This window comes from Lissotriton vulgaris, chromosome 7 (genome assembly GCF_964263255.1).
Source record: "Lissotriton vulgaris chromosome 7, aLisVul1.2, whole genome shotgun sequence".
Taxonomy (NCBI): Eukaryota; Metazoa; Chordata; class Amphibia; order Caudata; family Salamandridae; genus Lissotriton; species Lissotriton vulgaris.
In genome coordinates, this window is record NC_141695.1 from 1,300,721,292 (window position 1) to 1,300,742,883 (window position 21,592).

At 45.8% G+C, this 21,592-nt stretch overlaps 1 protein-coding gene across 3 annotated transcripts in view; it reads left to right on the forward strand.

Moving 5' to 3' along the window:
* Positions 1–21,592, forward strand: part of LOC147703539 (serine protease 27-like) — a 495,151-nt gene that overhangs the window by 191,942 nt on the left and 281,617 nt on the right. For all 3 annotated transcript variants that reach the window (XM_086928926.1, XM_086928927.1, XM_086928928.1), the window contains exons 3-4: positions 1,116–1,278; positions 5,357–5,631. In XM_086928926.1, coding sequence (XP_086785052.1) covers positions 1,116–1,278; positions 5,357–5,631 — 438 coding nt within the window. The remainder of the gene's footprint in view (positions 1–1,115; positions 1,279–5,356; positions 5,632–21,592) is intronic.

Sequence of the window (21,592 nt, forward strand, 5' to 3'; positions counted from 1 at the left end):
TATAGGTCAAACAATAATGGTGAGAGTGGACACCCCTGCCTAGCGTCTCTTTGATCAGAAAAGGTTGAGTGAGGTTGCTATTAATCAACACGCTTGCCAAGGGGGTTCTATACAATGCCGGTATTGCCTTATTAGATTATCACTAATGCTGAAGCTCCTCAACCCTTCCCACAAATACACCCAGTTAATCCAATCAAATGCTTTTGCAGCATCTATAGTTACTACTGGTTGGGAAGAATTGTGGGTCACAGTCAACTCTATAGATCCAATAAGAAGATCTGTTAGCACATATAGATATCTGCCTGCTTTAAAAAACCTTCCGATCATGATGGAGAACTGTTTGATTCGCAAAGGCGAATCTTTTACCTATGATTCCTTCAGAGATCTTATCATCAGAATTCAATAGGGAGATAGGTCTGTAGGAGTATGTGTTGTTTGGGTCTTTACCTGGTTCTAAAATCATAACCAGGGTTGCCTCGTACCAAGACGGGGGGAATCTCTTCGTTATGCAGGTATATAGCATTGAATAAAGTTTTCCAAAATTAGACCAGTTCACCAATTACCCGCTTGTACAGTTCTGGGGGAATCCCATCTGGGCCTGCCGCTTTCCTATTTTTCGGCCCCTTAACTTGAATCATGGTTTCCTCCTCCATGATCTGTTCCTGAAGAAAGGTTCTTTGTTCTTCAGTGAGAGGGGGAAATTCCATATTTGAGAGCCAGCCTTGGATTTTATGTTGGTCCAGGTTAATATTTTATCTATAAACTGCACTGCTGATGTTTAAGTCTTCCAAGTTTATATTCTCATGTTCATTCGAAGATCTTTCCTGTGCCCGATTCTACCAGCAAGTCTTTATGATTCCTAGTTGCATCTACCTTGGTCTTCCATGCTAAAAACAGCATACCACTATTCTCGCGATATTCAAAGTGCTGAAGTTTACTGGCTTTCCACTTAGCTTGTATTTTTTGTTCAAACATAGCCTTATACTCATTCTGCATATGCTCTAACTTCACCCTCAGTGTTGTGATGCCCCGCGGATTTGTCAGATGCAGCAAGAGCTTTGTAAGTGTGTAAGTGGCAAGAAATTAATATGTATCATATTTTCTTTTGTCTCTAGTTTGTGGACAGCAACCTCTAATGAATCGAATTATTGGTGGGCAGGATGCCCAGCCTGGACAGTGGCCCTGGCAGGTCAGCATAGAGCGAAATGGGGTGCACATCTGTGGAGGCTCTCTGATAAGCAGCCAGTGGGTGGTGTCGGCAGCTCAGTGCATTCAAAGGTAAGTAGAACATTTGCTATAGTGCAACATATCAAAATAAATTAATAATTTGGAATTCTCAATTCAACTGAACAATAAAAGGAACAGGTGGACTGGGGATAGCCATACCTCTTATATCTTCATCTGCCTGTAGAGAACTGAAGAGTTCCTGGAGGATTTGTGCCTGGAAATCAATTGGAAACCACCAGATATGAACTCACAGCAATTTTAAGACCAAACTTATAAGAGGGACCTAAGTGGTGTGGAAGAAAGATTTAAGCAGCTTCTTGCTTGACAACTTACAGAGGTCATAAAACAGGTGGAACAGTGAAAGAAACCAGACGCATGGGTTTGGAGACTGCATTTTATTAAAAGCATGTGCTGTGGATGGTTTCAGTGGGATACATTCTGCACAACCTTCCTGAGAGATGCTATTTGGCTGCACTACTACAACTGTCAAAGAACACACAGGTTTTCTACCGTTGTACATAACTGCTCTATTGTTAATCATTAGCCTAGATGCATCTGCCAAAGTAGAAACATAAAATGTCTCCACAGCCCATGGTAAGGTGGCAGTGTGTCCCAAAAGCAGTGGCGGCTCCTCCTCAATGAAAGAGGAACTTCACCCCACTGGCTCAGCCAGCAGATAAAAAATAAAACAATCTGTGTGCAGGGAGGGGTCGGGCGGGGACCAGAGTAGGGAGGAGTGGAGTACACTTCTAAGTGTACATGTTTGTGTGGCCCCTGACTTAGGCAGGCCAAGCAGACATGCGCAGTTCTGTTTCTCCAACCCAGCTGTATTACATAGCCGGTTTGGGGAAACAAGAGAGTCCCGGTGCCTGAGAAAACAATAAACCAGCCCACTCAGGCCTATCCCTGACCTGCTCTCATAGCATGAGAGTAGCACAGGGATTGTGCAGGGAGTCTCTGAAGAGGAACAGTGAGGCGCAAGGCGGCCGGCACCTTCAGGCAAGTCTTGTTTTTTTAATTAACAACCCCCTTGTGTTCCCCCCGCATCACTGCCCACCCAACCCACCACTTTTTTCTGTGTCGGCCACCATTACCCGAAAGCTGATACATCCAGCTTATATTATAGTCTTATAGCCCGCCGTAGCGGGCTATACCGGCTATTAAAGGCCCGCTGAATTGTTAAAGGCCCGAGCCGAAGGCGAGGGACTTTGACGAGACAGCGGGACTTTAATTGCTGGTGTAGCCCTGCTACGAAGGGCTACAAGGCTATTAGAACATTCTGCCACTAGAGGGCAGAAGTTCTAACAAATTAAACAAAGGGTTCTCGAAGCTAGAGGGGTTATAAATCCCCTCGAGCTTCGAGAAGCCTTTGTAGAACATTGGAATGTTGCTCTGCAGGCCTTTACCGGCCAGTAGAAGCAGGGAGCACTCCATTGTCTTCAATGGAGCTCCCAACATTCCAATGTTCTAATGTAGATAATGAGTGCCTTTGTGAAAGAAATTTGCCCTCAATCTGATTTCAGTAGTCTGGAAACATTTATTACCCGAAAGAAAAATGGTCAGTGAATCAAAGATTCGGGTAACAAAGGGATCCCGCGCACCCCTTAAGCACAGAGCTAAGAGCACTCAAGTGCAGAAGGCAGATTTATGAGCTTCGTCCTGACAAACCTGAAACAAAAGACTATGGGGCAGATTTACAATAACTGGCGCATCCCCAGGGATGCGCCAGTTATTGTACGCCGCAGCTCCACCACCCATGGTGCGCTGCATTTATAATGCTGCTCACCATGGGGCAAAAACGGCACAGGTGCGTGACGCATCTCTGCCGTAAAGGCGGCGCATTGCTGGAGTTGCGTCGCAGCTCCAGCAATGCTCTAGGGGGCCCTATCTGTCCAATGCTGCGTCAAGCCTTACGCCTGCTTCAAGCAGGTGCAGGGTTTTGACGCAGCATTGGCCTAAAAGTGACTGAGTGAAATCTTGTAGATTTCACTCAGCCACTTTTGGGAGGCGTTCCTGCGCAGGAACGCCCCCCCCCCCCTGCGCCAGAACGCCTCCTTATGGCGCAGGGCTTTACAACGTGACGCAACTCCCAGATGCATCACGTTTCACGTTGTAAATACCCGGCACCATGGCGCTTCTTTTGCGCCGTGCTGCGTCACAAAAGTGACACAACGGCTACGTAAAAGAGGCGCAAGGGGCTTGTAAATCTGCCCCCAAATAGTTGCAGATACTGAAATCATTGGATAGTACACACTCAACCTTCAAGCTAATATAAGAATGTAAACCTTCGGATCGAAGCAATCTATTCAAGAATTCTCTTTGCTGAATCCGGACATCAGAGTGACGTTTTAAATGTCAGAGGCATTCGCAACTTGGTAGCACTGGTACAGCATTCAGCAAGAACATGGATGCGGCTTCAACAATTACACCATGGGAATATTTATAAATGCCAGACTTGGTAGGGTGGGCAAAGAACAATATTCATGTGCTATGCGTAACTGTTCAGTGGTGGAAGTATCCACCATATGCACAGCAAAGAACAATTGTTGGAGGAGCCACAGGAATGTACCAAAGAGACATCTAGAAGACAGGCCGTATCAACCTAAAAATGAAACATTAGAACACTGACAAGTATATTTTGGATAGCCTAGGTCTGAATATTCCAGTTTTTCACCACATTCCTAATTCAGGAATTAACCTAAAATGAGAGATTGTCCTGCAAAGGGGCAGCAGAGGACACCACAACTCAGAAATGCTATTGGTTTCCATGAGCTCATTAGTGGTCAAGTCAATAGGAAGTAAGCACTTGAGATCTGAGTGCACATTGCCCAATGACGAATGGAGTGCAAACATGGAGAACGCAATGAGGATTGTGGAGTTGTGTCCAGTTTCTTGCCGATGGTAAAGATTTGACCAGATGTGCTGTCTGTCAGGCTGGACTTTTTAAGTGACCATCGGCTACTCAGCCTCACTCAGTTACACTTTCATGCTTCATCCTTCTGTTTTTCTCTTTAATGTAATTCTTTAGTGTAATAGAGTTATTTTAAATTTATGTAATCTTTTTCCACAAAATACAAGCATTAGCAAAGTAAATAGGCCTAGCTTTAGGAGGCTGGTGGGATAGTTAATTCATTTAGTTTTTCATTTTTTATCACAAAAAAAGAAGAAAAAAAGACGTTATCTAAGTGCTGCTACGATACTTGAAATTTAAAACAGATGCACTGATGTAGCTGTTTTACTAATGTTTTTATATAAACTATTTTCAGTTGTGCAATGAATATTATTCTTTTTGTGAAGTAGACAAGCATGAATCACCAGCAAACTGAGCATTCATTGCAGGCAGATACAATGTTACAATATTACCCAAACACTTTATAACTTTAAAAAAATACAGAAAATAAAGCACCAGCTAACCTGGCTTGCAAACCTGCTGGTAAACTATTTAAAAATAGCTAACATGATGAAAAAGCTTACTTGGACATAGGTTTATCAATGCAGAGAAAGAAACAACTTTGTGAACACTCAGAGTTAAGGGAACCAATGGGTAAAGTGGGCTGGCTATGCTGTATGCTGTGGTGGGTGGAGGCAAAACGTAAATGACAATTTTAAAGTTCAATGGATGAAGTGTGCTGCCTAAGGCCCCTTAATGTATCTATATTATGGATGATTTATTTGGTATACAGTCTGATGATACAGCTAAAGCTATCACAAATGCCAGACATAATAAAAATAATAAAAATAATAATAATAATAATAATAATAATAATAATAATAATAATAATAATAATAATAATAATAATAATACTACTACTACTACTACTACTAATAATAATAATAATAATAATAATAATAATAATAATAATAATAATAATACTACTACTACTACTACTACTACTACTACTACTAATAATAATAATAATAATAATAATAATAATAATAATACTAATAATAATAATAATAATATTAATGATAATAATTACAATAATAATATTTTTCAATTGTAATGAAAGGTATCAACATTTTGATTTCTTTGTTTCCTTATTGTGTTAGAGTTCTTTTTATATCAGTCAGTCTATTTTTGCTTAAGGCCTGCGAGTTGGTTTATACATGTTTCTTTGTTTTTTTCTAGGCCAGTTGTAATCTCCAAATATCGTGTGCACCTTGGAGCCTTTCAACTTTCTCTTCCGGGCTCCCGTGACATTTACATCAATGTGAAGAATATAACAGTCAATTCTAACTACACCTATTCTAGTGGCTCCTTGGGTGATATCTCCCTCCTGCAGCTGCAGAGCACAGTCAACTTTACTGATTACATTCTCCCAATATGCCTCCCCGCCTCCTCGGTCCAAATAACCTCTGGGACATTGTGTTGGGTGACCGGCTGGGGCGATATACAATTAGGAGGTAAGCAGTATTTTCAATGTCATAGAAATGTGATGGGTTGAGCTCTGACTCCACAAACCTGCTGCTACGGTGGCCTGCCACAGTCCTCCTCTTCGGCGCATGTGTAAGACCTGACATCATTGGTGTGAGTCTCCCTTCTATTTTTCTACTGATTGCCTCCTCTGTTTTTGATATGTGTTGCTGGTTATATGCTTTGGGCACTGTGCCACTGCTATTCAATGCCACAGTGCAAGTGCTCCCTATGTTAAATTGATGTATTGATTAGTGACTCCATGATTGGGTTATTTGATTTGCTTGTCAGATCCTAGTACAGTGCACCATGTGTGCCCAGGGCTTGTAAATCAAATGCTGCTGGTGGGCTTGCAGCATTGGTTGTGACACCCACATAAGAAGCAGCTTGTAAAGTGTGTCTCAGGACTGCCATTGAAGAGTCTATGTGCAGTCTAGTACTGCCATGTCGACTTGGCCAGTGCACCGACTTGCCAGTTTCTAAAGCTTCCCTTTTTTTCATATAAGACACCCATATGGTAGGCCCAAGGGCAGGGTGCATTGTAAGTATAAGGTAGGACATGCCCTGGTGTGTGTGGCATGTCCTAATAGTGAATTACAGCCATTTTCGTTTTTCACTATTGCAAGGCTCACTGTTCTCCATAGGCCAGAATGGACAGTTAGATTATTACATCTTATAATCCTAACTGACTCAGTAAACATGGTAGAAATTCGAGTTTAGTATGCCTGAACTCAGAATGATAAAATAAATCTTTAAGTGAAGTTGTTTTTAACATTCTGTGTTTGAAAATACCACTTTTAGAAAATAGGTATGTTCTTGTCTAACTATCCAAGCCTGCCTCTGCTAGGTTTTGTATTCTTTGTCTGGAGTTTGAGTGACAGGGCTGGGGGATTCCCGGGGACAGAATGAGTCAGCCAGTGGTAAATAGGGAGATCTGCATCTAGATGGGAGGGAGGAGTTGCACCAGGTACCTGAATAGGGCTGTGCCTTCCCTCCACAATGCTGTCTCCACCGCCTGGGAGGTAGCTGATGTCTCTGCCCTGCACTGTGAAAGCAGAGAAGGAATCATGTCAACAAAGTGCTCCAGGGCTCTGCTTTCCCTCCAAATTGCTGGCTCCACCTCCTGTGGGGCGTCCGATGTTTCTGCCCTACACTGTGAAAGGAAAGAAGGAGTCATGTCAACAGACTGTTCCAGACTGGTTTGGACTGGGCAAAGGCCCGTCTGCTTCAGAGGACAAAGGATTTTGGGGTATACATATTGAGACCCTGATCCCAAGAATGTAGATCACTTCTGGGAACAAGATGAACCTTTTGCCAAGGAGAAGAACTAAGGAAGCTGCAGGAATTTGGACTGCCCCTCTGCCTGTGTGCTGTTTGCTGGGTTGACCTGCTGTGGTTTCCTATTGCCAAGGAAAGGAGAAGGAACTTTTAAAAAACTTTCATCATCTTACAGAATATTTCTCCAAGGGCTTGAACTTGTGCTTGCCTCCTGCTGAAATCTCAGGGATAAAAGACTTCACCACCAGCTCCCCTTTGAATTTCCTTGCTGGGAATTCAATCTGCAGAAGCCTGTGTGTCGCTGGGAGCAGGAAGCGGACACAATGAGAAGAAGTGTGCCGCAGTTGTAGTAGTCGCATCACCTGAGAAGCGTGCCTCCGCCGCATCTCCCCAGAAGCGTGTCTTCGTCGCAGCTGTCTGTTGTTGCATCACTGGAGAAGCGTGACGCCATCGAGAAGGGTGAGTATGTTGCATCACCAGAGAAGCGTGTTGCAAGGACAGTCGCAGCTCCTAAGTACAGAGTCATCGCAAGGCTGCCAGGGCGTGTACGCATCCTCTTCGCATCGTCGCATCAAGGGCTGCGCCATCTTCTCGCATCAGGGTTGTCCCATTGCATCGAGGCTCCATCTTGCTCATCGCAACCGGCCCGCAGGCCGAGAACGTACGCATCACGCATGCCCTGGTAAGGATCATGTCCCGTTCCCTACTCTCCGCCGGCATTGAGGCGCAATGCATCATCTCCGTCGGAGCACGGAACCGACACATCTCCCACTCTGCGAGCCTTTTGCTTCTTTTGCGTTATGCATCCAGGTACTTTTGAGAGAACTGTGTCACATTTATCACTAACTTGATCTAAGTAACCTCTACCATCTTTAAGTCAATCTTAAGTACTGTATTGTGGATTTTTGTCGTTTGTGGTCTTGTATTAAGTCTATATAAAGAATTCTTATTTTTATAAAACGTGCGTTGTGTCTATCTGTAGTGTTTTCACTGTATTACTGTGTATATTCACAAATGTTTAACATACTGCCTCTGGGATAAGCCTGCCTGCTCGTGCCTAGCTACCTAGGGGGTGAGCAGGGGTTATCTAGGAGTGCATTCCCCTTATACTGACTTAAAAGCAAGCGTCCCTATTTGGACAAAGGTGCATACCATTGCCAACTAAAGAACCCCAGTTCTAACAGCATGTTTCTTTTAAAGTTCTTTCTTGCAGGCTCTTGCCAAAATTCACATACCCCATATGAGGCTTCTCTAACGAGTAGCTTGAGAGCTACTAGTAGCTCTCCAGCTACCTTTGTGTAGGTCTCCTGTGAGTGGCCCAGTCTAATAAATTAAAGGTTTTGCTAGACAGAATTTATATATTTATAACAAAATTGTAAAGTATGCATGTCTGAAGAAAAATAGTTGAATTTCCAAAATAATTTTAAAGCTGATATATGAGTGATAAATCATGTGGTGTTGGGGAGATTTATTACTAGAATGACCTTGATCCATGAGCATTGCAGCTATGGCTGTTAAGTAGTACCTATGTAAAGGCCTTCCAAATTAGCAGCCAATTTTTTTACATTGTTGCTAGTTACACTTCCTGACGCACTTAGCTGAATACTGCTGGTAATCCTGCAAAGGATGGCCGCTAATATAATTTGGCTTGATGTTGTCACTATTATAACACTAATAATATTAGTAGCTCAGGATAATTTTCATTGAAAATAAATAGCTCTTGTTACAGAAAAGTTTGGGGACCCCTGCCCTAGATCGCCAAAAGGCAGGAATATGGTGAATTGCAGACAATTGTAATACTCTCTCTGAGACCCCCAGCCATCCTGAGATTTTACGTGAGTAGACAAAAACAGTGGGTGCAGATGTGGAATGTGTCCTTAATAAGAATTTCAGTGTTTTTCATAAGTATCTGTGAGAAGTTTGAAGGACTGGGTTCTTTAAGACCCAGCGGTGCCAGGGCACAACACCTGAAACCTTCGTGGGTAACCTGCTCCGGCGTACGAATCACAGAGACACGGGACACTTCCTTCGGCGTCAAAGATTCAAGGTTTATTTGCTGCAGGGAACACAGAAGTCACGACAAGTACACCACGTGCAACTTGGGGAGACTGCTTCAAATTGGTTCTGTGGATCGCTCCTTTTATACAGTTTTTACCCATAGAGTTACATTGAACACGAAAGTTTACAACCCGGTTCCCACCATTATCCCCCAGAGGGGTCGCTTTGGTCACTTTGAAACACATCAGGTCCGGAACATAAGTGCGGAAACATTTGGCGGTTCCCAACCGTAAAAACCCATCTTCCCAACATTAGCGAATTCCAATCAGCAGTAAAACAGATCGAAATAGGAACAAAGACAGGTGCAGAGGAAGACGGAGACAGTGGGGAGATCGGAAAGGGTGTAAAAGGGGAGGTATCGGGAAACACGAGATACAGGCATCAAAGGGACGCGCCTAATGAGATGCACGGCTGAGACAATAAGTCCGTGCGGCAAGATGAGCCTCGAGCGGCGCCATCTGCTTTACAGTAGCATCCCCCTCGTCATAAAGACACTCACAAAGAACATGTGTCTTCCGCAAAATATCTTGGGAGTCCCAGGGTCGCGAAGCGGACAACATCCGTTCGCTGGCTACTTGAGGGCAAGAGACAAAATGGATGCCGTATCTAAGATGGAACCCGTGGGTACAGATGAAAACCCACATAACAAACGAACGGTTTAAGTTAGCACAGCGAAACTGCGCACACTTACTAAACTCGTCATTTGCGGTTCATAGATACCAGACTCGACCATATTCGTATGAGTCGGAAAAACACCGCTTACAATTGTCACGGAACCTCAGACGCTCCTTTTGCCCTCATGTAGGCAAGCACTAGTCGGAATCATATTCGATATTCATCAAACCATCGAGATGTTGCTGTAGCATAGCTCTGTCCAACCGAGTCCCCTTGGTAACAGGTGGTTGTCTTATACACGTTGTAGCACAGAGGCCACATAAGGCAGGACCACACTGTACGCAAAGGCAACACGTGAACAGGAACACTACAACGACTCCGATGATCATCAGAATCTTCCAACCCCAAGTCGACATCAGGCCCCAAAACCACCCAAGTAGCGTCCAATCCCCTACATCCACGTGTATGGATTCGGAGATCTTATGCAACCTCGAGATGGCTTGATAGACAGAAGGAGCATTATCTGGAATAAAAATGCAGCAGCTCGAATGGATCACCTTACATACCCCACCTCGATCTGCTAAGATGACATCTAAAACCATACGGTTTTGTAACGTCATAAGTCTCTCCGCCTGAAGTTCAGTGGTGATATTACCAAGGGCACTGGCAGTAATATTAGCTGTCGATTCTACCACTCGAGTCAACTGTCTCAGGTTCCTACTATTAACCATAGGTCCCCAAAACGGGAGGAAACCCTTGAAAAAGTCTCCTGCCTCTTGACCGGCAGTATCCTCTTCGCTAATTACGCCTCGTACAACTCTAGTCTTATGATAATCGGCATCTACAGTGAACGTCGGAGGCAACAGATTTGCAATGAAACATGAGCCCATGAAGTCAGCGGGCAACCATGCATATGCACGATCATAGCAGATAAAGTATGTACCCTTGGCAGCCAGAAACACAGGGGACGAGACCATCGGCAGTATGTAATTTTCAGTGCAAGCACTTGCTCCAAGTCGGGCTTGCGATCTTCGGCCACGACCCATAAGACAAAAATTACCAGTGTGGGGTACGACCCATATCGGAGGCGAGCTTTTAAGCTGCTTTTCGTTAGTGAACGCACTATATTCACCTCTACTTAGGACCCTATAGGCCTGTATCTCTTCTTCGGGAATAAGCGAGGGATCATAGATATCGCTATCTAAATCCTCTATTGCTATCGACAAAGGTTTTTGATACGAGGTAGGACCAGAGTAGGGGGAACGTGGTTCTCGGATGGGGTGGAAACCCAGTGCGCTTCGAAACATTGTTTGAAATGCTCGAGCTGACCCTTGGGAACTATACGGTAACACCAGATATGGAATTCCCTTATCCGTAGTATGTGGCATCAACCCACACACCCAACAATTAGTAGTGTTAACCACTAACTGATGCTGATGAAGGAGCTGAATAAAGGAATTGTTGCGGAATTCTACACGTCTAGCCTGTTCGTGTTCGGGTAACATGTGGAAGGAATGGGGAGAAACAGTAGAGGTAAGTGTAGGGTCAGGAGTAGGAGTAGGTGTAGCAGAAGGTAAGAAGTAAGACATCGTATAATACACCCCACCCGCCAATAATGCAGAAGCAGTCAAGAACAATACAAACAGTTGGAATATAAAACATTTGGTACGACTGAGTTGCTGCAGCTTGAACCTGTGAACCTGAGCTCCCTCCAAATCATTCAGCTTCGAGAATGCCATTCCCTACGACCGTCCGCAACGTTTCTTGACGCACTTCGTTCTGTGTAGCAATAGTCAATCCCCAGGAGTTCCCAGGAACCGACGGCCTTTAACCTAGCGTCAAGACCTACTATTCAGAAGGAAGTACGCGCGCGGCCCTACCGCCTTCAATGCACAGTATGTATATATGCAAAAACAAAGTCTCTCAGCTGTAAAAGCAAAAGTATAAGGAATGAAGCTCAATATATGTACAGGAATAATTACAGTAATACGAAAGTTCAAAACTGATCACGGAAAACGGAATAATGCAGTTGTCAATACAGCAAGGCAAGATCTTTTTATTTGTCCTTAGTGCGAGATCGCAAAAAGTATCGGGTTTTCCCAGGACGTGTCTGCTCGTCAAACAAAGGATCAGTTGAAGAGACAGCGTCCTGCTGATCGGTTGAGTGTTCTGGTCTTGAGTCTTTTGATGCTAATTGTTCGACAGTGTCTCTCTGCTGCGCTGAGGATTCTCCAACAGGCTGTGCGTCGCTAAAAGGCACAAACGCCGGCAATGTTTCTGTTTCAGATGACGCAATGCCTCTCCTTACCCACGGATCTGCCGGCAAAGGGATGGGGACTCTTTTGGTGTGGGTGGCATGCACCCAATTCTTACGTCCCTCGAGACGGACGGCAGTCCTCGTGGCCAGGAGCACTTGATAGGGTCCGGTAAACCTCGGGTCCAGGTTATTCTTGCGTGAAAAATTTCTCGTCACCACCCAGTCTCCGGGCTGGAGCTGGTGGCCTGGACCCTCCGTCTGCGTCGGCAATGCGTCGTAGACCTGTTGGTGAATTAACCTCAGTTTAGCAGTCAAGTCATGTAGATAATCGATCAACATTGGGTACTCAAGATCAGAGAACATTCCTGGCCTAGGAACCCCCCACACATTCGCAGGACGGCCGAACACTATTTCATAGGGACTAAGCCCTACTCGGGAGTGTACAGTCGCTCTAGTTGACAGTAATGCCAAAGGTAAAGCGTCAGGCCACGAAAGACCAGTCGTAGCCTGAATCTTTGTTAACTTTAGTTTAAGGGTGCCGTTGTACCCTTCAACCAATCCAGCTGACTGAGGATGATTGGCGCTGTGGAATTTTTGATTAATTCCAAGGCCCTTACACACACTCTTCATTACACTACCAACAAACTCACTTCCGTTATCTGACCACACGACTCTAGGCATTCCATACCGAGGGAAATATTCCTTCAGTAGGATTTTCGCAGTAGACAAAGCAGTATTGTCTTTGAGAGGATAGGCCTCGATCCATCGGGAGAATGCGCAAACCACAACTAAAACGTATTTCAGGTTATTGCATCGCTCCATATGGATGAAGTCCAATTGAATCACCTCAAAGGGACATGAAGGAGGAGCAAAACTGCCAGGAGGAGTTGGGGTTCCTTTGCCAGGATTGTACATCATACACACCATACAATTCTTCACCAGACGTTCAGCACATTTCGTAATGCCATCATTCTTCCATACAGGGGACAACAATTTACAAATACCTTTAGCGCTAATATGTGCTAACCCATGCGCCATTGTCACAACGGCCAGCACATACGCATCAGGCAACATCCATCTTTTCTGATCAGTCAAATCAATCCAACAACCACTCGCATCCAACTTTCCCGTACTTTCTTTCCACTTCGTCTTTTCAGTCTCGGTGGCCTCATTCTGAATTGCTTTCACACTCTCGATAGTGTCCTCACACATACTCGATTCTGTAGGCCACCTAACCGAACTCGTCACATACATCCGAGTGCTAAGGTTCCGGGCAGTCTCCTTAGCAGTCTCATCCGCAAACGCATTACCACGACCAACATCATCCGTCACCTTACGATGCGCACTACATTTAACAATCGCAACTTGCGTAGGCAAAGTCAATGCATCCAAAAGATCATTCACAAGCTGGCCATGCTGTATCTGCGTACCGTGCGACGTCAAGAAACCTCTCTCTCTCCACAATCGTCCAAAACTGTGAGCGACGCCAAACGCGTATTGGCTGTCGGTAAACACATTCACACGTTTCCCTTTCGCTAACGCACACGCTCTAGTAAGAGCAATCAGCTCTGCAGCTTGGGCAGAATTCTGATTCAACCTTGCAGTCTCAACAACAGTATTCAATGTTACAACAGCATAAGCAGTAGTCACATCGCCATTCGGCAACTTAAAACATGACCCATCCACATACAATGTACCATCCGGATCTTCCAATGGGGTGTTTTTAAGGTCCACTCGACCTTTTGTTTCCTCTTCAGTCCTCAAGTAGCAATCATGTTCTGCTACTTCATCTGACTCTGTGCTAATTGGTAACAAAGTTGCCGGGTTTAGAACATTACAACGTTTTATTTGAATGTGGCTTGCCAATAATGTCAACTCGTACCCAGACAACCTCGCACTCGTCAAGTGTTGAGTTTTCGTTCGATTCAAAAGAGTATCGACTGCATGCGGAACCATCACCGTGAGCATATTATCCATGACCAATCCTGCTGATTGTCGGATGGAGACCGCGGCTGCCGCAGTTGCTCTCAAACAACTCGGCAATGCTCTAGCTACCGGGTCCAAAGTCGAGGAAAAATATGCGCATGGACGTTGCTTACCACCAAAAGGTTGCGTTAAGACACTCAAAGCACAACCTTCCCTCTCGTGAACATATAACGTAAACGGCTTACTGTAGTCAGGGGTACCCAACACAGGAGCCGAACACAATGAAACACGCAGTTCAGAAAAACTTTTCTGGCATTCTTCCGTCCATGGTAAAGGAGTCGAAACATCCTTGCACGTAAGTGCCACCAATGGTTTCGCTAGCAATGAAAAATTAGGAATCCATTGCCTGCAGTACGACGTGATACCTAGAAAGGCACGCACATCTCTTTGGGTTTTTGGCACAGCCATTCGCGCAACTGCCGCAATTCTCTCTGGGGTCAACCTCCTTCCCTCCTTTGACAATAAGTGACCTAGATAGGTTACTTCTTGACAACAATATTGGAGTTTAGAAGGTGACACCTTGTGATTTAACTCACAGAGATGTTGCAGCAACGATACCGTAGCAATTTTGCAAATGTCCTGAGTATCAGCAGCCACCATTAAGTCGTCGACGTATTGGATCAAGGCCGCACCAACCGGCAACCTAAACGCATCCAGTTGACCCTTCAAGGCTTGGCTGTAAATAGATGGACTTTCACAGTAGCCCTGAGGAGCGCGTTTGAACCGGAAACTACGTCCACCAAGAGAGAAACCGAAAAGGTCTCTGCTCTCCTCGGCAATCGGGATGCTGAAAAACGCATTTTTCAAGTCAATCACCGAAAACCATGATGCAGAAGCTGGAATCAGAGTCAGTAGCGCCGTGATGTCAGGCACAACGGGGAATTGAGGAACCACAATTTTATTCACCTCCCGTAAATCGATAACAAAGCGATAAACAGGCGGTTTTGAAGGATCAGTACGTTTAAGAATGGGCAGCACAGGGCTGTTGCACACGTTTCCCCTAGTCTCTTCAATAACATCTTTCTCGATCAAATCGTAAATGATCGCCAACAGTGCACGTTCACCATCAAGGGAGATACGATATTGGGGAATACGTGGCAGTCGCACATTAGATTTCAACTGTACAACGTAAGGGGAGATATCAAGTAGGCCCACGTCATTTGGACCCGTTGCCCACAAAGACGCAGGAAGAGAACTCAATTCCGGTGGGAGCTTATCGAGGGACAAATACATAGGAGAGACAACCCTCTCTCCTAACGTAAGCTTTACACCCGCAGGAGAACAATACAAAGTCGCGTACAAACGTTTAAGCAAATCCAGGCCCAAAAGATTTTCACCACAACCCGTAGTCAAAATCAACGGAGCTTCTAGCTCACGTGGCCCAATTTTGAGGGGCAAAGGGCGTGAAACTGGATTGCTAACAGGGGCGCCAGAGAATCCAACGGAAACATTTGTTAAGCCAGACAAAGGTGCGCCAGGGAGTTTCGAATGCATGATAGAACTTTTCGCTGCACCAGTGTCCAACAGAAAAGGCTCAACGACGCCCGATGTAGCAACTGCGACGTAAGGCCCTCTCTGATCAACCGGAACTGATACCACTCCCTCTCCTTGTCTTTGGCTGTCCTAGTAATTACTGTCGTCAGTTCCCTGATCGACGTAATAATCGTCTACATTGTACTGCGCAGATCGTCCTTGCGATGATCCACGTTGATCGAAACAATTATTAGAATTGGATGAGTTGTCTGAGCGATCATTCTGAGCACCACGACCTCTACCACGTGATGCCTGCTGAGAACCACCACGACCTCCTCTAGACGAGTTACCACTGTTACGTTCGCTCAAAACAGGACAATTGAATTTAATGTGTCCCTCCTGTCTACAATAAGCACATTGATTGTACCCTAACGAGGATCTTTGGGAGGAGGAGTCATTACGAGTTTGGGATCTATTCGATTGCGGCTGCAATCTATTCTGTTGCGAATTATTCTGATTCGAACGTGGAGGATACGCTTGCGGAAGCAACACTTTAGTTTTGAGCTCTTTCGTCTTTTTGTCAGCACGGTCGTTCTCTTCTTTCTCTCTATTCTCATAATATTGCGCCGTAGCCAATATCTGAGCCGAAGTAGAAACGGCCCATGCACTTTCCGAATTCTTCAATTTACTGCTCAAATCGGGCAATAAGTTTGAAACAAATTTATCCACAAACAATCTTTGACCACCCTCAGTACCCATATCCTGTCCACTATGGTCAATGAATGCCTCCTCGAACCTCGTAAAGAAGTCGGAAACACTCTCATCTTTCTTCTGCTTACAGGCTGACAATTTGTCCCAATTTACCCTCATAGCTGGCATAAGAGTTTTCATTAATGTTATTATTCTTTGAGGGAGAGCAGCAATCAACTGTTCAGGTTTAGCTCCACCAGTTTGTAAACCATCCGCCGCCACAATGGCAGCCCAATCACCACCTAATTCATTCGGATGGTTTTCCTGACGAATCTTAGCCCATACCGGTTGCGGTACAACATTGCCAAACAGCATGTCAATATCGGCAAGATTCATTATCGTAGCATCTACGAGCTGCGATAATTCTTTGTAATACCCTGCAGGATTTTTGCGAGGGTCAGGCAAAGATTGCTTTACCTGCAACACTTCCGATCGCTTCCACGGGAGATGTATCCATACTCTCTGGAAATGCGGCGGAACAATAGGAATAGCAGCAGCATCGCCTGGCATCCACACTGGTGGAACTTCCCGCATGGGATATTGGCCAGACTCGTCTGGCTGTTTTTCAATATCTTCAACAAACAATGCATGAGGGATTGGAGCGGGACGAAGAGATAGCAACCGCTCGACAGCACGTCGAACGTTGGTATCCACTATCAGCCCATTTGCGAACTGAAGCTGAAGATCAGACAGAGCGGCGAGCACCTCGTCAGGCGCATCGGCCGCTATCTGATCATGAAGGAACTTACACATTTCGTTGAACACATATCTCTGGGTCGGTATATTAAATTGACAAAATGTATCGAGTACGACACGGGGTGGACATCTAAGAGGATTTACCATCCAACCCATCGCCATATTATATAGCGCAACGCGTTCTCTATTTCCAGGAAGCTGACTACGTCTCTGAGGACCATCGGAACCAGCGGACCCATGAACAGGTCCGAGCGAATGAAAGAAGCTTGCCGCAAGAGGAGAATTACGACTACGAGTAGAGGGAGAAGAATAAGACACAGGATTAACAAGAGAAGGAGTAGAAACAGTAGCAACAGCAGGAGTTAACAAAACAGGAGCAGTAGCTGGAGCAGTAGCGGGAGCAGGAGTATGTGGAAGCGGAGGAGCAGTAGGGATAGCAACAGGCAAAGGAGCAGGAACAATCGGAAGGGCAGGTGCAGGTTGAGGAACAGGCGGAGGAAGAATAGGCGGAAGAATAGGAACGGCAGGGACCACAGGAGCTGCGGTACCCTGTACGTACGGAGGTGGCGACTTCATAAGATAAGACATTAAAGGATCCTCAACTGGCTCTTCCTTCTTTTCCGGCTCCGTAGGCAAAGCGGGATAACATTTATCTACGGTCATACGCTGTAATCTGTCAAACACTTCCTTATCCTTAACCTCCTTATCATGCTGGAACTGCTCCGCTTTCTTCACTATGGTAGCAACATTATCTCGCTGAATACGTTTATTCTGTCTGATTTCTTTCTGTCGGGCTTCTTTACGCCACAACCGAAAGGCATCAAACATGGCCGGCCTTGACTTTCTTTCAAACAATTTAATCTCTAGATTATCTAAGATCGGGGCCTCGAAGCTACCATGAGGTGGCCAACGAAGGTCGCCGTCCTTTTTCGTGTATTTAATCCAATAATCGTTAAAGGTAATTGGGCCTAGCCCATGTTTACTATAGAGCTCATAAGTGGGAGTTCCAACCGGAGGTATCGGACACGAGTCCTCCAGTCGGGAATCCGTTCCACAAGGTCTGAAACAACTAAACAAAGTACTGCGACCAGGCATCTTGCACACTAGCCGAGTTTCACAAACTTCAAGGGTTACGGGATTTACCAAGTCCCAGCAAAAAAACAAAACCCTCGGTTTTTGGCGGCTGCAGTCGTCAAACAACACAACAAAGTACGCTAGCAAAGTGTCACCGACAAAAACACTCACACAGCGTTAACAACAAAAACACTCGCTAAAGTGTCAACAACCAAGAACTCTGGGAGCGACCCACAAATACTTAACTCAAAGATCAATGGCGTCACCAGGAAGGCCCGTCAATCGTCTCGCTCTACCAAGGTCTACGCCAGGCGCCAAAACAGGTCTACAGTCAGGGCAGCAGTCCGTCGCAGCCGTCAGGAGGCGGGAATCTTCGCGGGAAAAGTCTTCGGGCCACTTATTTCGACAACAGGATTGATGAAGCGGAGTGCACCTTCCCTCGGAGATTTCACACGAAGTTCCTCACGATCGTCGGGCTTGGACCGGTACCACTGATGCAGCCCCACGTTGGGCGCCAACTGAAGGACTGGGTTCTTTAAGACCCAGCGGTGCCAGGGCACAACACCTGAAACCTTCGTGGGTAACCTGCTCCGGCGTACGAATCACAGAGACACGGGACACTTCCTTCGGCGTCAAAGATTCAAGGTTTATTTGCTGCAGGGAACACAGAAGTCACGACAAGTACACCACGTGCAACTTGGGGAGACTGCTTCAAATTGGTTCTGTGGATCGCTCCTTTTATACAGTTTTTACCCATAGAGTTACATTGAACACGAAAGTTTACAACCCGGTTCCCACCATTATCCCCCAGAGGGGTCGCTTTGGTCACTTTGAAACACATCAGGTCCGGAACATAAGTGCGGAAACATTTGGCGGTTCCCAACTGTAAAAACCCATCTTCCCAACATTAGCGAATTCCAATCAGCAGTAAAACAGATCGAAATAGGAACAAAGACAGGTGCAGAGGAAGACGGAGACAGTGGGGAGATCGGAAAGGGTGTAAAAGGGGAGGTATCGGGAAACACGAGATACAGGCATCAAAGGGACGCGCCTAATGAGATGCACGGCTGAGACAATAAGTCCGTGCGGCAAGATGAGCCTCGAGCGGCGCCATCTGCTTTACAGTAGCATCCCCCTCGTCATAAAGACACTCACAAAGAACATGTGTCTTCCGCAAAATATCTTGGGAGTCCCAGGGTCGCGAAGCGGACAACATCCGTTCGCTGGCTACTTGAGGGCAAGAGACAAAATGGATGCCGTATCTAAGATGGAACCCGTGGGTACAGATGAAAACCCACATAACAAACGAACGGTTTAAGTTAGCACAGCGAAACTGCGCACACTTACTAAACTCGTCATTTGCGGTTCATAGATACCAGACTCGACCATATTCGTATGAGTCGGAAAAACACCGCTTACAATTGTCACGGAACCTCAAGTTGGCCTGGTATATGCTGTCCACTATTCTTGTGGGCACCTTGCACCAGTCCAAACAACCCTTTTTGATGGTAAGTTTAAAGACAACCTCATAGAAAGCTATCCTAGTGGTAGTTGTGGAGAGCAGCCTTCAAGATAAGTCTTGAAGGAATGTAAAGCAGCTTGTTTTAATAGTCTGTAATCTCATGAATGATCAAATGAAAGGAGAACCACACCAGGTATATATATAAAATATATGTATTTATTCTAAACACATCCCTCTAGTCTCTTTTTGAAGCTAGAGGCAAAAGTACTTTCAGTAAATGTATTTAGCAGACAGTAAATTAGCACAATATACGTTGAGCCCTAGGAGCGTACCAAACCATATATTAAGAAAGTGGTATAAGAACCAGGACTGACATAGAGACAAGGCCTAGAGCATGTAGAACTGCTGGGCCCTCCAGGAACCATCCAAGGTAGTGACAAAGTGGACCCACGGGGGACGCTTGCAGTGTCTAAACACAGCTGCGAATCACTATTAACTTCTATGGGGAACGTCGCGGTTGGAATTTTAAAGATAAACGACACTTAGAAGAGGACTTGGAGCAAACCCCTTTAGAACTAGACAGTTGAAGAGTCAATACCCATGGGAGCACATGAGTACTCAAGTTACCTCACCTAGGGAAGCAGGGTGCATAGGTGTCTTTTGGTGTCGGGTTTCGTTGACGATTTCAAAGGCGATCTGCTGCAATGTGCTGCTGGTGTCCAAGTGGAAAGTGTCCGGAGGGATCCAAGCCTGGATCAAGGATGAGAGGAACCTGAAAGCAGAGGGGACAGAGTCTGGGTCACTTGCCAGTGACCAGGAAGGCGAAGAGCGGATGCCTACTGATGTCGGGTGAACTCAGGTGAAGAAGGTGAAGCTTGTTTCTTCAGCCACGAAGACCAGGAGGCATTGAGGACAACCAGGAGCTGGATTTGAGCTGTCCCCCAAAGGATGTCGAGTGCCGGTTTCCGGGTTGGACCGAACAAGCCTTGGCAGGAGCAACCCACGCAGAAAGCAGAGATTGGCTTTTGTGCAGACCAGCAAGGTCTGAGGGACTCACCAGTTAGTGGAGAGACAGGGCATATCTTGAGCAACCAGGGAAGTCCAAAGGAAAGTAGTGTTACCTTTGTGGGGACTCACCAGTTGACGGACTGGGGATCGTGAAGGGGCCTCGAGCAGAAATGATAGAAGCGGGCACACGGAACACTCGTGGAGTGTAGGTCCACAATCTTTGATGCAGATTTTGCATGTGGCTTGGACTACAATTAATTAGAGCAATGCACAACTTTGAGAAAGCTCGGGAAGTTGATGCACTTGCAAATGTGCACTGTGTTCAGGAGTTCCGGTCCCAAGTCACTCGTGAGGGCTGTTCTCTGCTTTGCTGGGATCTCGTGTCAGCCTCTGAGAAGTCTGGAAGTCTGTGTCCTGAGTGACAAATACTTAGGGGTCCGGCAGGAGCCTCAGAAATGCAAAGCAGCAAGATGCTTCTTTGATGCCTGCTTGAGCAGGGGAGTCATTCCTTGACCCAAAGGGAGATTCTTCAGTCTTCTCGTCTTTAGTAGTGTGTCAAAATTCAAGGATTCAGCTTCAGAGTTTCGTCCAGGTATAATCTAAAATCCTGTTGCCAGGGGTCCCTTACTTATACTCAAGAAAGGGGTTGGACATACTCTGGGAACCCACCTATGGGAGTGTCTAGGGAGAGGGGTGATTATACCCCTTTCCCTTTGCCCAGTTTCGCACCAGAGCAGGGGCTGAGTGCCACTGCAACCGGTTTGAACTGGGGTATGCACAGGGACACCAAGTGTGGCCCCAGCACTGTCTGAAAAGCATTCTCTGAATGCACCCACCCAGCTCCAATACACTAAAGCTTGTCTGGAAGATGGTTACACCTCCCAACCTGTTGTCCAGGCCTCCCCTGCCGGAGTTTCATCCATCAGCAGGAGGTCAGACTTGTGTCTGTGGCTGCAGCATCCATTTTGTGATGCTAGGGTTCTTTTAAACTATTACCGGTTAGGTCAGTGTGTACATATCTTCTCCCTCTAGAAGGGTGGAATTGTAAACCAGCCGCCAGGGGGGGGGGGGGGGAGGGGGGAGGATTCCAAAGTGTTTGACATGAAACAAAACATGTTTCCATGCAGCCATTCCAAAGTTAGCATTTACAGCGAGGTTATAATGCACTTAAGAGTATATGGTCTGGCTGCCTCACAGAACAGCTTCAGAGAATAGATTCTGAAAGCTGCAGAGGGGTCCTGCTCATGCATGGGCACCCTCTCACACAAAACCAGGCCCTCTGCCTTCAGGATTG